This window comes from Hibiscus syriacus, unplaced genomic scaffold (genome assembly GCF_006381635.1).
Source record: "Hibiscus syriacus cultivar Baekdansim isolate YM2019G1 unplaced genomic scaffold, ASM638163v2 tig00110430_pilon, whole genome shotgun sequence".
Classification (NCBI taxonomy): domain Eukaryota; kingdom Viridiplantae; phylum Streptophyta; class Magnoliopsida; order Malvales; family Malvaceae; genus Hibiscus; species Hibiscus syriacus.
Genome location: NW_024062734.1, coordinates 1,828,265 through 1,845,881, shown reverse-complemented (window position 1 = coordinate 1,845,881; position 17,617 = coordinate 1,828,265). Strand labels below are relative to the sequence as shown.

Genomic DNA, 17,617 nt, shown 5'->3' with positions numbered 1-17,617 from the left:
TTTGACTTTGTTTTCATTCATGTGGAATTCCAATGTGCTTTTTCCATTTTCTAAAACCAAGTGTTTAATGGCGGGGGTTACCGTGTTCTATTTTGAATTCAACATTGCTTATCCGGTTCATCAGTATTGGAATTGATTGTCCCATTTTGACTTTATGGAAAGCATTATGCTATATTAGCTACTTGTATTCTAATAGGTAGTATATAATGATCATTTAATCATATAGAAATTTCAATTCAATTATTAATTCATTAATTTCATTAATCAAATAATTTAAATATTTAAATTATATCAATTAAATAATCTATTAAAATGCTAACGGAAAACAAATATATCATATTTTAAAATTTAATATATATATATATTTTATTCTTTACATATTTATTGATTTAATTTTAATTTAATAATTATATATATATATACAAAATTATATTAAAAATAGGATTGTATTAAAAATAAAATTAACAAACCCAAACTCACTAACATAACATAAATCACAATAAATTTATAATTTGAATGTTAGATTTATGTACAAGTAATAATCAAAATCTACTATACCAGTTTCAGTTATCCATTAAATGTTGATGACAAGTAATTTAATTTATATTATTTAAATAATTAACTTGATTAATAAAATTAATAAATTAGTAATGAAATTAGAACCTCGAATGTAGGGATATTTATCAAACGAGTCGATCGCGAATTGGACAATGGTCGACTCGTGCTCATTAAAAAAATTTATTTCTCGACTCTACTCTATGCTCATTAAAATTTTGCTTGACTCGTACTCATTAAAAAACTTTTTACTCTACTCATTGCTCATTAAGCTCGTTAAACTCAGTAAAATTTTTACCATATTTTTTAACTATAGGTAAAATATGTTAATACTATATAGAATATAAACATAAGTTAATAAATTTAATCAAAATTTATCAAAAGAGTATATGAAGTAATTTTAAAACCTAAACTTCAAAGCAACAATACACAAATACATTAAAATAATAATTATAATTTGATTTAAATAATAATTATTAATTAATAAGTTAACATTTTTATTATTATTTATTAGAAAATCAATAGATTAATAATTTATCATCTTTTTTACTACCTAATAATAAATTAATAATTTTTTAAATGAAATAAATTTTTAGGATAATTACTAAAAAAATAACGAACGCTTGCGAACTTATGGGTCGAGTTGACCTTTACCCGTGTTAACTCGTTAAGATCTCAAGTCGAACTCGAGTTTGAGTTGCTACTTACGAGCTGCTCAACTCATTAAGCACCTTACTCGAATGTAGTTCTCTCTGGCTCTCTCTCTCTCTAAACATGGATGTTTTATTTCTAACAATGCTAATGCACCATAAAATGGAATAATTAGTAGTATTTGGTTAACTCAAATTTAAAATTTAAAAAATAAAATAAAATAAAATTGGAGAACAAATAATAATACGATTAAGAAATTGAACCGATCGAATAAAAATTAATCAGTGCGTCTCAAATTAATCATTTCAAGTCCGATCATCGATATGTAATTATTGCGTTCAGAATAAAGATTGCTTACTTTTCATCACCCAACTGTCTCTTCAGCTCTTTCTTATTCACCTGCAAATTTAACAAAAGCATATATGTCAAATAAATAATAATAAAAAACTCATTGTGATTCTTGCCTAACACGTTAACCAGCATAATGATAATGTTAAACGATTTACTTGCTTGCAACAAAAGTCAAAGAAGAAACTCACTTTTCCCATCGCATTACGAGGAAGAGAATCCCACAACATTAATCGTGTTGGAAGCTGGAAAAGAGACAATTGTGATTATTATGTTAATGCTCAGGCCATGGTTCACAAAATGCAATCAGTTCATATCACACATTAATCCACGAGAGGGAGAATGAGGTCATCGATCGATCTACAATTGATTTTTAGCTCATATAAAGATATAGAGAGGGAGTCTCTGGTGTGCTTGGCTTGCATTGAATCGACAGACCCAGATTGCATGATTCGGTATTCAGCATTAGAAACTGAATTCGTGAAAGATAGAAATGTGCTATTGTACCTTGTATGGAGCAAGTTTATCTTTAGCCCAGTTGCAAAGATCCTCCAAACTGAAAGCAGAGTTCGACTCTTCTAGTTTCCTTTTTCGTTCGGACTCCAGCACCACTATTGCAGATACAGCTTCTCCATAAAACTTGTCCGGTAAGCCAAACACACAGCATTCTGCTATATCAGGGTGCTGCACAAAAAATTAATTCAGCCTACCGATGATCGTTTAATCATCCCCCCCTGTCCCCGTCAAGGGCGGTCTTTTGTTTCAGTTTTCCCGGAAAGGAAATCAAAGAACAAATGTTTAAAAAAAAAAGGGGTTTCATGACTTGGAATAGGAATATAGAGAGGACGAGTTTACCTGTAGAAGTACTGATTCAATTTCCAAGGCAGACAATTTGTATCCACCAACCTTCATTATATCAGCACTTGTACCTGAAAATTACACATGAATACATAAAGGACATGATCTGAACATGAAATTTGAAGCTAAACTGCTGGAGTTCAACCAAACAGAGAAAGCAATTGAACATATTCCATATCCAACAGGACGTAAGGCAAAATGTATTGGCAGTAACAACCAGAAGGATCATATGATGAGGAACATTGAGTGTTCTGAAAGTGCTTAAATGCATGTCATTATCACCAATTTTTTATACGAAAGAGAAATGACGAAGATTACAAAGGGTATGTCGGCATAAGTCATCACAAACAAATGAACACTGAAAAATCAACAAAAAAACTAGATCTCCTTACGTCCCAAAATGACATAGTATCCATCTTCATCCACTCTACAAGCATCCCCAGTCTTGAAGAACCCATCATCCGTAAACGATTCCTTGGTTACCTATTTTTAGGAAATTAATGAATTTAGCATTTACTGTCAGTGAATTTAATGCATAATATGCATAACATATCTAGGATATGTCTCTACCCCAAAATTTGAATACAGGTCTTAGTCCTTGACTAAGAGAAAAGGAAGGGAGCACCATTTCCCTAAATTCAAGAACAGAAAAGAAACAGCACTGAGAACTAAATTCCAGCAAAGCATAAAATCCTAAAAAGACAATTTTTTTTGAAAGACCTAACAAGACATTTTAGTATAAAAACAATTGAGATTTGTTTTTTCATGATTCAAGAGCAATGACTAGATTTGATAAATTTGAGCAATTTTTTCATGATTCCAAGGCAATTACAATATTTGATAAAATAGAAATGCAAAACTGGAGCCTCGGAGATTATTCCATTAGATTACAAGAAAATTTCAGATGATAAAAGGAGATACCTGAGGAAGTTTCCAGTATTCCTTAAACAATGAAGGACTTTTAACACAAAGCTCACCCTCACCCGTTGTACCACCCCCGCTTTTATCTTCAGCAATCCTGACCTATTAGAAATAAATAAACGAAAAAGAATTCTCTAAACATGTCAAGGAATAAAAGTTGTACAGTCACCCTTTTGAAAGGGGAAAAAATATTCCACTATAATACTTATTCTGTGCTCAGTACTGGAAAAACGTTTTTTAACTATCATATGTGTTCTGGTCAACATTCTCTACTTCATTGTCCATATATGAAACAATGTTTTCTCTAGTAATATAGAAAAGTATATAATATGGGGGGGGGGGAATCAAATATATTCCCTGGAACATGCAAAACAGGTTTTCTATGAGGCAAAAAGTTGTTTCTCAAACAAGTTTCTACTCGATGTCTATTTTTTGAAAACATTTTTGGAGAAAAATCTAACTTTTTTTGGCTATATTCAAGAGTTCAATGGCAAGAAGCGACCATTTTCAAATGACATATCTAAAGGCCCCGACCATAACCAATGAAACCCTGCTAACCTGCACACCAGGAAATGGCTTGCCAACCGTGCCTGCCTTCCGAGCACCCCTTAATGGATTTGAAATTGCCATGACAAACTGAATTTATCCAATACAACAAAACAGCATAACCACCACATTTCCGACAGACAGCATAAATAAGATGTAGCATGAAGCAAAGAAATAACTAAAAAATTGGTCTTAGTTTGAGTTTGCTCACCTCAGTCATTCCATATCGTTCTAAAAGGTAATGTCCAGTGATGGTTTCCCATTCGTGCATGACAGGCTGAGGAAGTGCAGAAGAGCCACACATCTGAAAAATATAAACAGTTTACCTTCTTTTAGAATATTATCACAATGTTTAGCCATATTCTGTGCCATAAACAGATTGTCAAGCATTAATCAGACGGCAGAAAGAAAACCTTACAAATCTACCCACATTTTTATGAACATGTTATGACAAAAATTTCCAGAAAGTTTACCATAAGACGCAGCTGTCGTGCAGCAGAGGCAGATGCAGCTTGTTGCTCTGGATCCATTGCATGATAACCTTGTATCAATCTGGTATACATTGTTGGAACCTTGATCATAACAAAGACAACATAAATTATTAGCATTCTACTGAGACTATTTTTCCTGAATAAGAATGAAAAACTAGAATGTTATATGACACACATGGTCATGCAACGAAAAAAATGCCATTGTCCCTAAAACTAGCATGCTACGGATATAATGGTCCAAGAAAAAGCAGTGTATGAATTAAGATTCTGAAGAACTTAAAAAGGGAGCAGCATTTTCACAATTGGACTTGAGTATGGATGTTGAGCACATGGCTACATCCAACCACAGATCTATTCAATTCCTCGTATTTAAATGACGATAACTAAATAACATTAAATTTAGGTGTTTTACATTTTTTTGATACAGGTAATCTAAAATAAAATCAGGAGTCAGCACCATGAGCTTCTACATTCTATTCAGGCAAGATTAAACCATATAAGACTTAAAATACAAAAATGTTTAAGGTGCAAATCACACTTACCCCTGTAAAAACAGTAATGGCATCATCAGCCTTATTCCCATTTATCGGGTATGATTCACGCCATCTTTGCCAAATACTCCTTACACTAAACTTTGGCATAAATTCAACCTTCAACAAAAGAACAAGTTGTATTAAAACAATAATGCTTGTTAAATAATCTGTCCCAAAATAATACAATAAGAACTACTATACTCCAGCTGAAGAACAACAGTCAAATAGCACTTTTGTTGTTTAAATAAGTGGTTGAACGAGAAATATATAACTTAACGAAGAAAAGAACAAGGAACTCCACAAATCAGAAAATGGGAAATAAATTAGTATTGCTTACTGATGCGCCAGCATACAGAGGGGCAAGTAGAGCATTAAAAAGCCCATGAACATGTATGGTATGAGTTAAGGAGATCAAAGTAAAGAATATTCTCAAATTAGGTATTCAGCATCGGCACTAAGAAGGTAAAACAGCTTCAAGGAAGAATGCTAGACCCATGGCCATAATATCCAGGAATTCATTCTATTATGATTATATAAATGCTTGTTGATGGATATGATGTAGTGGTAGACAATGCAGAAACTGATCAGTAGATGTATACTCCCAGGCATCAGCCAGCATTTTCACCTGAAATAAAGAAAAACTTGTCAAAAGGTAAATCCAATTCAAGAGTTAAAAAAAGAACAGAATAATAAGGAAATCCAGAATGTCAAGAAGTTCACTATTGCATTATCTACTACTCTGCTCATTGCATATGGTAGTAGTTTCAAAAAATATTAATATTATTATTTCCAAATATATATCATTCGCAACTTACATGCAAAGATAGTTAGGAGTCTCTGATCTAAGAATTGATTTGGAAAACAGTTAGACGAAGGAAAAATGTTCCTCTTTTATTTTAATTGCATAGGATATTGTATAGGATATTAATATATACATCTCATTAATTAAGCTTCTATATTGTATTGGATATTATAATTGAGGACCTAAATAAAGAACAGATACAAAATTTTAGAAGAATACCTGCGCAGAGATGCTCTTGTGGGTATGAACTACCCCTTTAGGTTTACCTGTTGTACCACTGGTATAGACTATCAATGCCGGATTTTCATCTGCACATTGAAAACGAAAACAAGGAGTATGAACAGAAAGATTTGTCCAAAAAAAAGGACAATACTTCTGCAAATTATCATAAAGATTAACCATTAGCACAACCAGAGTTCTATATATTACCCATCTCTCCAATTTGTGATTCATCAGTCGTATTTGAGGACGAGGAAGTGCTGGAAACAGGAGGAATAAGAGAGTACGGTGCTGCACATCTAGTGGCAACACTTTGCATAGATTCACTGTAGTCTTCAGTACTCAATACAACCGATATATCCTGATACAGTAACAAAAAACAAATTGAGTAACATTACGCATTTAAAAAATAAAAAGTTAATAAATTCCAAGTGAGAGAATGCACCGGGCACAAAAGGAAATAACTCCCAGCATTCATAGGGTATTTAGCACTAGTCATCTGCCATTAAATGGATACTGCGTCTAATACTTTAAGTCTATTACAAGTATATTAAAGTCGTATACAATCTAACACCAATAATTATTCTGAATCCAGCTACAGAATACTATTTGGAAAGCTTACAAAGACCACGGTTAGAGACTAAATGCAAATGAGAGCTGAAGAAAGATACCCGATCTGGGTTCCTAGTTTATGGACAAAGACACAAGTTCTTTAAGCTAAAGGACTAGTTTATTCTCAATAAAGTAGATTAAATTTGAAAAACAAAAATCGATAAGCAATTTAAAGAAATGGAAAATACAGATAACTACAGGGGATACCGAATCATTCATAACATGCATGAGCTCAGCCTCAGGATGGCTGAGAGCTAGTGGAACAACAACACCTCCACCAAGCCAAGTACCCAGCACTCCAGCCACGAACTCAGCAGAAGGTTTAGCAACAATACCAACTCTAGCTCCACCAAGCTTTCCATGTCCACTAGCGCCTTTATTATTCTGAAATCACCAAAAAAAGTATGAAAAAACTACCCAAAAATTCAATAGATATATTTGTTCAAATGAAATGGCACCAAGCGCATACAATTTCGATGTTGGTGCTGGATAACAGTCTAGATATGTTGCATGCAGAGGAAAGGAGCTGCGTGTAAGTATAGCTCTTTTGATCAGCTCGAATTGCTATTCTATCTGCAACAGATGGCCTCCAAGCAGCTTTGATCACCTCCATGAATGAACCCAGTTCTGATTCCACTTCCAAAAGACAACCCGAAACAAAACAATTTAAAGGGTATTTAATAACAGAACAACAACGAACAAAAGCTTAGCCACCCATTTCCTCGAACAAAAAAAAGGCAATCAACACAAAGCAAAAAGAAAAACCCAACAAATAAAAAGAGAGAGAACTTACATGATTGAGAGGGGGACGAGGAAGAGAAGGAAGCGTTGATGAAAGGGGGTCTGAGAAAAGGATTAAAATAATAGAAGCGATGGCCATTAAAAGCCGAGGGGCGAAGTAGCAAGACATAGTTGAGACCTTTAAATGAGTAGTTGATGATTGTTGGCATTTTTTACCCACTTTTTCTTCCTGTATTAAATTCGGATGCCGAATCTGTGTCCTGCTAATGTACATTTCTTTTTTAATGAACTGACAAATCTGTTACGGTATAAATTCCAAGTGGTAATTTTCGAAAACTACTGCTTACAGATAATACGAGAAATGACGACGAGTTTTTGGTTTCTAGCGGCGGATTGTGATCCCACGGAAGACTTTGGACGACGATGGTGACGGTGACCGGTAATTAATAAGCTTAGAAAAAGGCTCCTAACGCCTAGCTAATGCTCGGAGTTCATCCAATTAAGAAAAATAGAAAATTAGATCAAGTTTTAAATTTAAAAAACTGAATATCAAAACATGGTTTTGATATTAAATATAATAATTAGTTAATAAAAATAAACAAATATGTTTATTTATCGAATGTGAGCAACTGAATAAAAATCAAATTTTATTATTTATTTATATTAAAATTAATTTTTTTTAAGACGACACATCTTCTAATTACATCTAAAAATATGTATAAAGAATTGTTCACCACTCAAGTAGAGCAACTCCCCAACGCTATCTCCATCTTTAACCACTTTGATAATTTTGTATGACATTTAATTCACATAATATAATATTATTTTTAAAAGTATAATTAAAATTAAATATATAAAATTACCTTTTACATTTTAAAACTTACATTTGAAAATTACTTAAAATTAAAAATTTAGATAATATTATATTTTGTGAATCAAATATAGATAAATATAATATTATTTTTAAAAATATGATAAATTTATCAAAAATTTAACGAGAACACTTTTAAAACTTATATTAAAATTATTAATTTTTTTTAATTGTCCTTAGAAAATGTTAAAACGAAATATTCTTTTAAAAAATTATTTTTCAAATTGGCAATGTTGCAAAAGTTGAATCTCCAATGATAGAGCGGTAGTTCCATTTCACAAGCAGATTAACATAGTTTGATTTTAAGTTAATCTGATAGTTACTAATGATGGATTGAAAAATATGAATTTTTGATTTTTAATGCATGCATGCATGCTATGTATATATGCAGTTAATCATTTGGTGGAGCGAAAACAAGAGAGATTAACATTCATATATGGATGTATTAGTAGAGTGGTCATCATAGTATAGTTGGTAGATAAGAAAGTTGTCCATTTTATTTCTTTGCAATGATTTGTGGGGGAATACATATAAAATCAGAAACGCTTTCATTGAAAACACAAAAGCACATGAAAAATGAAATTGGAGAAAGGCTCATTGCCTGCCCACTAATGGAACATATCATCTCAAGTGACAAAACCTGTTAATTGCTCTTAGAATTTTACATGAAGGTGTTCAAATCTATGACAGTTGACATCATTTACCAAAGTCTGTATCTTTCGGATTAGATGCAAGACACATTGGTGCAAGCAATGGCATACTTGCATTCAGCAGAGCCCTGAAAAATAATCATATGGCCAACAAAATCAGGTTGAATGATAAACTACTGCAAGAAGAAACTTATAGTATGTTTATAAATTCAGAATGCAAGAAGAAACTTGTATACCTCTATTCTTATTGAAGAAGTGACATTTCGATCTCTTGAAGTGATTTTCCTTTGGTTTCCAACACATTTTTCCTTACAAAAACTACTGCCACCAGACAAAACATACCGAAAATTGAATTCAGGACTAACGGTCCGATCTGCTCCAGCAACCGCAAAAATAACAGGCCAACAAAGAAATTTACCATCTGTTACAAACACCAAAGTCAAAGATAAGGAAATCCGGACAAACAAAAGAGAAATTGCCCAATATTCAAGTGCTTGTTACCCAATGGAAAGCCATGCAAATTGACACAGCATTTGCCCTAACCCGACCAGGAAACATTTCTGATAGGAGAATACTAGGGACTGGTCCAGCTCCAATAGCAAAGGCCAAGACAAACCTGCATTGACGCATCATTAAGACTTCGGTTGACAGAATGCCACCATGCAAACTGAAGTTACTAAATATAGAATGCTTTCTTCTGTAACTTTCATACAAGTACGTAATAAAGGACACCTTAAACAGAGTCTACGGAACCAAACTGAATTAGAAAAAAATATATTAGGCAGATTCATTTTTCTCAGGTAGCATATTGTATTTTGCAATTTATGATGGATTAAGCGGAAATCCTCAATATGTATACTGACACTAAGCCACACAAGTTTAATAAACTTATCTCCACTCTGAAAACAAACATTTTGAAATTCAAAGGATTAACTACTTACAAAAGCATGCCTCCAACAGAGAGATAAACCGCACTGCTTCTTGACACTAAGGAAGTGGCTGAAATTGCCTGAAGACCCATTGCCACTACCTGAAGCACCAAAGCATACATTGAAAATTGACTAGTGCGTCAAAATTGTATTGAAAATTATACAAGTTGTTAGGGTGAAGTCCAAAGTCAGAAATATATGTACCGCGATATTAGCACGATACGAAAATGGTTAGGTTCAAGTATAATAGGGAAAATGTGTACCACACAAACAACACAATATTAGCATATTAGGAACTTTGATATCATATATATGCTCATGGCATGAACCAAATACTAAAATACCAGCAAAAAACTTTCTTCCTTACCATGCCTGAAAAACTTCCAATAAGAAGTACCTTCCTTCCCAGTTTATCAATCAAAATCATTGCAACAAATGATCCTGAAGACATAAATAACATAGTTAGTGTAACACTCCACAATGATGCACAAGTTGGATACTTGATAATGTAGCCATTTATACCTAACAAATTAGCAACTCCCACGCACATGTTTGCAGACTCTGAAGGTACACCAGCGCTTTTAAAGACGGTCGATGAGAAATAGAAAACAGCATTTATACCAGAGAGCTGTTGTAAAGCAAAAAGGGTAGACCCCATGAAAACAACTGCAAATGGAGAAGTTAACAAGTAATCGTTCAGAAAGTATATATAATACAACTGAAATCTTTAGTGAAAATTATTAGTATGTTCACCTTTACGATGATGGCCATAAAGTAGCTCTGAGAACTTGAATGTATCAGCATCTTCCCCTCTATCTGACTTTGACAATTCAGCCATAGCACTTTTGACATATGGTCCTCCCAAAAGTTTTTCATACTCAGCTTCAGCTTCAACACCTCTTCCTCTCTGAAGCAAGTTTATAAAGCTTATAATAGTTCATTGAGAAAAAAAGATACTTGAAGATAATCAAAGGGAAAGGATATGAAACTGTTCATATATTTTTCCCTATTATAGATAATGGTGAAGTAAGAATATGTTGAGATGATGTTAGGGTATATTAGCCGTAAGAATAATCCACAACTCAGCAATGAACCTAGCTTTCCATGTTAGTATGTTACATTCTCCATAAAATTAAAATTTCAGGCTCAGAAGAGATTTTTAAAACAATATGATGAGTCTTTTGTCCTATCTCAGTTTGTAGATGCTTCTAAAATCTAAAATATCCAATTCATCTAGACTATATCCATGCACTGAAATTTGATTGTTATACGATTGAATATTTCTTTACAGAAATGCTCAACTGCATAACAACTTCATATTCAGATCTTAACTCAAATTGCACTAGAAATCTTAGTATTTTAAATGGTTGAAGTTAATGCATGGTATAATTAAAGCTAATTGTTCAAAATTCCAGAGAATATAACAATATAAAATTTGAACTTTTTTTTTTTTTTGCTTTTTCATAATTTTTAATATCATTAGTCTACCCGGGTCTAAATTTTATTAGGAGAAGGTGAAACTTAACTGATGCTGACCATGTAAATGGAAAGTGTAAAATTATTATTGCTTTTCTATTTGTGAAAAAATATTATTACTGAGTATGAAGGAAGAGCAAATCACCTTGAAAAGCCAATGGGGACTCTCCGCACAGAACTCCATAAAAAGAGCAAGAATGGCAGCAGGAGCAACAGATGCCCAGAAACACATGCGCCACCTGGGAACATCATCAAGTTATGAAATATGTTATCACTTTATGAATCCGCAAAGCACAATCTCGAGTTGCTAAAATTGCTGTTTTGATGGCACTTTAGAAACAGAAAGTAACAACCATGCACATCATCCAACGGTGGTGACGTCTTAAAATTTGCTTCAAATAAAAATGAAAAACATATTAAAACAACTTTTTATTGATTATCATTTTCAAAGCATTTCTTACCAACCCTCAATTTCCTTGGCAGGGAATCCAATGAATAGAGAACCCAGCAATCCTAGCCCTGTTGCAATTTGAGTGAAGCTTCCATATGTACCTCTTACATAAGCTGGAGAAACCTGTACATGGATCATCTTACTATGTGAAAAAGGGAGGAAAAAGAAGATGTTGAAAATCACAGAAAAATAGTCTATTAATCATCTCTTAGATACCTCTGTCACGTAAAGAGCTGCCACAGGCGGGCCAGTACCCATTCCAGTCCCTACAAATAACCTCCCTAGAAGCATGCCCCAAAGGTTTTGTGCGGTTGCACTGCAATAATAATTTTGGAATTATATATGTAAAAGGAAAAACTTATTAAGATTATCAGTTTAAAAGACTACAACCGTGATGCCAAAGAGAACCCCTAAATTAATCTCTAAAACTTAATTTTCTTATGAAAACTATAAGAGAAAGGTAGAAGGAAGTCAATATCTCTTAACAAAATGGCTCAGGGACCCTAAAATTAACAAGATAGATGTATCAGCTGAACTCAATTTTTTCCTTGTGAAAATTAGTATGTGCTAAAATCCAAAAAGGAAAACTTTTGAACAAACCCTCAAAGACATTAGCATATAAAAACATTTAAACATAATGGAACAGCCTGTTTGAGATAAATTCAAAAGGAAAAGTTCTAGAACTTAAAGTAGATGAAATAATATTGCAATTACCTCATTGAAGCCCCAATTATCATAGGCAAAGCACATAGCTGGAATGCCCTGCGACGCCCAACCCCATCTGCAATCAAACCACCTAACAACGATCCAACAAAGGCACCCCCTAAACATGTACTTACAACTAGACCTTGATTTAAACAGAATACAACACATTAGAACACTTTCTAAAATAAGACAAGAACAACAAGTTTATTGGCTTCAGTACCTTCAGCCATGGTATCCCCATGAAAACCAAGGTCACGTGAAATACTTTCTAGTGTTTCATTAACTACTCTGCATTAATAACAACAAGCATTAAGAATACCTTATAGCCAGAATTCCAATAAATAACGAGAAAAAGGATTCCCAAGAGGAACACACCCAAGATGATAACCATAGAGGAATGAAGATAATATTGCCACGAGTACATGCGGGAGTGAACGCTTCCAAGAAGGGTTTCCAATATCTTTGCCCACTCCAGTCAGCAAACGATCTTAAAAGCCCATATAAAGATTCAGCAAAATGTCAAACTTAATATTATCTGTGTTTTAAAAGGCGCGAGGCGCTCCAAGGCGATTAGCTACCCGAAAGCCTCAATTTTTGAGGCGCTTTGAGGCGAGGGATTCACGTACACGAGGCGCTTAATTTTACAAAACATTTGTAAATATTTTATAACTATATCTCAAACACAAAACAACTTAATAATTAACTTAATAAGCAAAAACACCAAGAAGCATATGTCATATTGTATCTCAAAAAGACAAATAAAAAACATCATCAATAATCAAAATGCCTAAAACTCATCTTCATCATCATCGTCATCAACATCAATCCCAAGCAGCTCCTCCTCCCCATCATCTTCGGAAAGTCCAATATCTTGTTCTATCTCTTCATCGTCTTCATCAATCAAATTTAGTCCAGTAGGACCTTCTACGAGTGGAGGTTTGGGCAACACCCTTTCCTCTATCTCTTGATGACTTGATGTAGATGTTCTTCTAGTGGAATAAGTAGCTTGAGATGCCCCGGAAGCTTTAGCAACAGCATACCATGTTAAATCATCTCCATCAAAGACAAAGTCGTCCTCCTCACCATCTTCATCGTCCATATGGCCCATCAACCACTCGTTGCTTTCATCTATTTCCTTCAAAGAATAGGATCTGTGGTGTCCTTTCTTTGATATCTCCGTCGCAAAGCACAATTAAACTTGGCATACACCATGCCATTTAAACGACTTTGTGCCAATCTATTTCTTCTTTTTGAATGAAGTTGTTGAAAAACGCTCCAGTTCCTCTCGCAACCCGTAGCACTACAAGTTAGGCTAAGAACTCGGATTGCAAATTTCTGTAACTCCGGTGCTGAGGCTCCATATACAAACCACCAATCCGCTATTAACATATAAATAAATCAAGATTTAATTTTGTGAGGTATGATATATATATAATATATATATATATATATAATATACTGTTGTGTAAAATAAAGCAAGATTTAATTTTACACAACATCAATGATTGTTTAATCCGTAATATAAATAAATTAATCTTAATTTCCAAAATAAAAATAAGAATCATGAATATTATTTTAGTGTAAATTATATTATATAGTTTTTATACTATAAAAAATAACCTCGTAAGCCATCATTTAATTTTTTTAACAAGATAAAAACTGTTAATTTATTAAAAATAAAAAAATTAAATTATAATAAAAATTTTTAATCACAGCCGTTTAAAATATAAAAAAATTATAATTACAATCGCAAATTAAAACACATGACAATTAATATTTTTTTATAATTATTAACCCTTAACATCACACACAGATTATATAAGAAAAACATTAAAAAATTAATTAAATAGACTCGAATAAAATATACGAACAGATTTGGTGTGAATCACCATCTTTGAAACAGAGTTACCCAGATAAATCATTACCACTTTTTTTTATTTTTGCTTTTAGTATTCTCGCTCTCTTCCATCACAATCCCGGTAGGAGGCACTAGGGGTTCAGCCTCTGGTCTCTTGAAAGTGAAACCAACAGTTCCTTGTGTGTGGGTTCCCCTTCTTTGCTTTTAAAGTATCAGCAACACTACAAATCTAAAAAATGGAGTCTCCCCAATCTCAACAACAACAACAACCAAAGAAGAGAGGTCGAAAACCCAAGCCAAAGGATGAGAAAGAACAGCAACAGCAAAGCGCTGCTAAAATGAAAGAAGGAAAGAAATGGGTCATTGTACGTGAATCGCCAAAAGCATCGCCTCGTCGCCTCTCGCCGCCTCTGACAACTGAATCGCCGCCTCATGTACTCGCCGCCGCCTTAGTGGTCGGAGGCTTTCTTCTAAACGCCTCGCCTCGCCTAGCGCCTCAAAGCGCCTCAGGCGCGCTTTTTAAAACACAGAATATTATTGAAACTAATAAAGAGTGCCTTCACTCATTTAAAAATGACTTCGAAACTGTCAAACGTATAAATGCTCCCCGTCTTAATTGGTTTGAATCAAAAATGACTTTTATATTACTTGGAAGAGGCATTAGCCTGATACAAATATGTTCAATATTTTCTGAGTTTTCCATGTATTTGGAAAGCGCTCACTGGTACTTCACGAAAAACGAAGGGTTGAGACATCATAGCTGTCAAGCGCAGGAAATTATTTGGCCTTGAATCGGTATATTCAGGAAGAACAGGCTCAACCAGAGAAAATAATGCATGCTAGCGATGAGGTACTAAAACCCAGAACATAAGAATGCAAAAACATAGCTTTCACGTTTCAACTTCATGCAACTTGCACTTTTTTTTAAAAGGTTATTATATAAAATATAAATTGCTTCCTAATTAGTTTTTATTAACTATTTTTATCATCTCAATCACAGAAAAAAAATATACAACTTGCAGCTTCCAAATTAAGAGACAGAATAATAATGAGAACTTTATTTGCATGCCTCACAAATAAATTCATGACCTAAACCCAAAATTAACCTCATAAAAGGAGAGAGAAAAATATAAAATGAAGAATACCTGAACCCTGCTCCTTGTCATAGGCATCGAAAGAATGGTCTCTGATACCGCGCTTGTACATGGAATAAGCATCGTGTCGTCCCCGCATTGGCACTGCCACAGATTATTATAAACACCCACTCAAGAATTGAAACAGAAAATAGAAAATTTTGCTCCGACTGCTCTGCAAAATTAATTGAAATAGAAGTTGATCTAATTAATCCAAGTTTTTTTAATCTTTAAATAATGTAAGTAAAGGACTAAATTGAGAGATCAACAAATTACGGAGCTTAGAAATTTAAAACATATATATTTAACTCTACTTGATATGCGGCGGTTAGAAACAACCAGAACGTCGACGTTTCTCATGGATCAAGCAATGGAGAAAAAAAGATAACAGGTCAAATAGATCAATGATTGAGAAACAGAGCAGAGGAGGATTTAGCTGAGAAACGGAAACGTATTGGAAAGATCAAGTGTTAAAGAACTTAATATTTAGGGATTCGGCATTAAAGAAGGAGACAGATTTCAGATTCAAGAAGACCATGGAAATTGGAAAGCACTAATGGAACGGCATCGTTTGCGAAGGATCGATGAATATAGATAGAACGCAATCAATGGTTGAGAAACAGAGCAGAGGTGGATTTAGCAATTGAAAAGATCGGAAGGTTAAAGAAATCGCCATTTAGTGGTTCGGCATTGAAAGAAAGAAACAGATTCAAGGAGAAGAAAATAAGCATAACAGAAACGCCACGTCGTCTAAGGAAGAACAAAGAGAATACCTGTAATTAGCTACGAGAGCATTAGTTTTTGAAGGATGATCCGATAATGGCGAAAATTATTAGAGATTATAGAGCTTTGAGAAAAGAGAGATGGTAACAGAGTAACAGACAGGAGAGTAAAATGAGCCGAGAAGGGATGTGTCTGATGATTGTTGCTAACGTACGCACTTTCAACCTTTTTGTATTTTTAGATTTTTTTGGGGGAGAAAAGTGTCAGCTTCTTTCTGAGTGAGAACAAAGCAAAGGAAATCCACGCAACTATTTCGAATCGAAAACGCCTTCTTTTCTGGAGACATATGAAAGTCTACGATGCTAACGCGCGCGTTTGAAATGCCACGTGTCAGAACGTATAACACAAAACACTCCAAATGTATTCTTTTATTGGTTTATTTTTTTAATAGATTCCCAGAGTTCTCACTGGCAAAATCAACGAGATAATGCGTTGAAATTTTTTTTTTCACGAGATAGTGCCCTCGCCAGATTAATTGCTCAGATAGGGTGATCTCTACAGTCCCTGGGTAGGTCGCCATGCACGCCCAACGACCTACCAGGTCGCCATGCACGCCCCAACACGCTGGGCATCCGAGGCCATCCGACCGAGGCCATCCGAACGAGCTATGCGAGAGAATCCGAGGGCAACCGAGCGAGCTATGCGAGGGAATCCGAGGGCAACCGAGCGAGGGTAGGTCGCCCGGAGTACATGGCGACCTTGTACTCATGGCGACCTACCCTCGCTCGGTTGCTCGGATTCCCTCGCATAGCTCGCTCGGTTGTCCTCGGATGCCCTCGCATAGCTCGTTCGGATGCCCTCACATAGCTCGTTCGGATGGCCTCGGATGCTCTCGGATGGCATCGGATGCTTTCGGATGGCCTCGGTCGGATGGCCTCAGATGCCCAACGTGTTGGGACGTGCATGGCGACCTACAACAACGTTTCACGCTGGACATTCCAATACAAATGCTAGACTTCATAATTAATCTTTTTTCTCTAAATTCAATAATAAATTTCTATATATACACACAACTCTGTTAATCTTAAAAATTAAACAGAGAAACAAATATGCCTAAAGGTATATTATAAATAAATGTAAATAAAATACAATAATAGACTAAAAATGCTTTAAAAATTGAATCTGAAAACACCACACTATTTGATTGTATGACGACCTACACCTGGTCCTTTGCAAAACACCTCACAGGTCGCTCGGATGCCATGACGACCTCCAAGGTCGCCCGGATGTCATGGCGACCTCCAAGGTCGCCCGGATGCCATGGCGACCTCCAAGGTCGCCCGGATGCCATGGCGACCTCCAAGTTCACTGTAGAATTCACCCCATTTCAGCAATTAATCTGGGATGTGCATTATCTCGTGAATAAAAAAGTTCGAGAACATTATCTCGTGGGATTCACCCCTTCTCACTATGTATGTAATAATAAATGTAAGGGTGAAATACACTCGTGGTACTTTTTATTTTTAGTCTGTTTTATTTAAGTC

The 17,617-nt window shown here is 34.5% G+C and overlaps 2 protein-coding genes and 1 long non-coding RNA gene across 6 annotated transcripts; 1 reads left to right on the top strand and 2 right to left on the bottom strand.

Moving 5' to 3' along the window:
* Positions 1 to 1,432: 1,432 nt before the first annotated feature.
* Positions 1,433 to 7,510, bottom strand: LOC120125458 (malonate--CoA ligase-like). 2 transcript variants are annotated; one of them, XM_039143893.1, is made up of 17 exons: positions 7,330 to 7,510; positions 7,006 to 7,172; positions 6,744 to 6,920; positions 6,135 to 6,285; positions 5,925 to 6,013; positions 5,459 to 5,528; positions 5,241 to 5,293; positions 4,913 to 5,020; positions 4,353 to 4,451; positions 4,091 to 4,183; positions 3,892 to 3,969; positions 3,334 to 3,435; positions 2,805 to 2,895; positions 2,410 to 2,483; positions 2,062 to 2,238; positions 1,746 to 1,799; positions 1,433 to 1,605 (listed from the first exon to the last, which is right to left on the bottom strand). In XM_039143893.1, exons 1-17 carry the CDS (start codon positions 7,484 to 7,486, stop codon positions 1,561 to 1,563), a joined length of 1,785 nt encoding a protein of 594 aa, XP_038999824.1. In that variant the 5' UTR covers positions 7,487 to 7,510; the 3' UTR covers positions 1,433 to 1,560. The 2 variants fall into 2 exon arrangements, with proteins under 2 accessions (XP_038999824.1, XP_038999825.1); XM_039143894.1 differs by having other exon boundaries at positions 7,456 to 7,499.
* LOC120125465 lies at positions 5,245 to 5,555 on the top strand. The gene is made up of 2 exons (XR_005516363.1): positions 5,245 to 5,365; positions 5,415 to 5,555. It is a non-coding gene; the product is annotated as an uncharacterized LOC120125465 (long non-coding RNA).
* Positions 7,511 to 8,679: 1,169 nt separating the features above from the next.
* On the bottom strand, positions 8,680 to 16,289 carry LOC120125456 (probable plastidic glucose transporter 3). Of its 3 annotated transcripts, none has more exons than XM_039143889.1 (14): positions 15,363 to 15,450; positions 12,735 to 12,846; positions 12,580 to 12,647; positions 12,369 to 12,501; positions 11,871 to 11,970; positions 11,665 to 11,777; positions 11,349 to 11,442; positions 10,481 to 10,634; positions 10,250 to 10,393; positions 10,095 to 10,168; positions 9,740 to 9,828; positions 9,300 to 9,414; positions 9,035 to 9,219; positions 8,680 to 8,926 (listed from the first exon to the last, which is right to left on the bottom strand). In XM_039143889.1, exons 1-13 carry the CDS (start codon positions 15,448 to 15,450, stop codon positions 9,043 to 9,045), a joined length of 1,461 nt encoding a protein of 486 aa, XP_038999820.1. In that variant the 3' UTR covers positions 8,680 to 8,926; positions 9,035 to 9,042. The 3 variants fall into 3 exon arrangements, with proteins under 3 accessions (XP_038999820.1, XP_038999819.1, XP_038999821.1); XM_039143888.1 differs by lacking the exon at positions 8,680 to 8,926 and adding an exon at positions 16,124 to 16,289 and having other exon boundaries at positions 9,043 to 9,219; positions 15,363 to 15,525; XM_039143890.1 differs by lacking the exon at positions 8,680 to 8,926 and having other exon boundaries at positions 9,043 to 9,219; positions 15,369 to 15,525.
* Between the last annotated feature and the right edge of the window lie 1,328 nt (positions 16,290 to 17,617).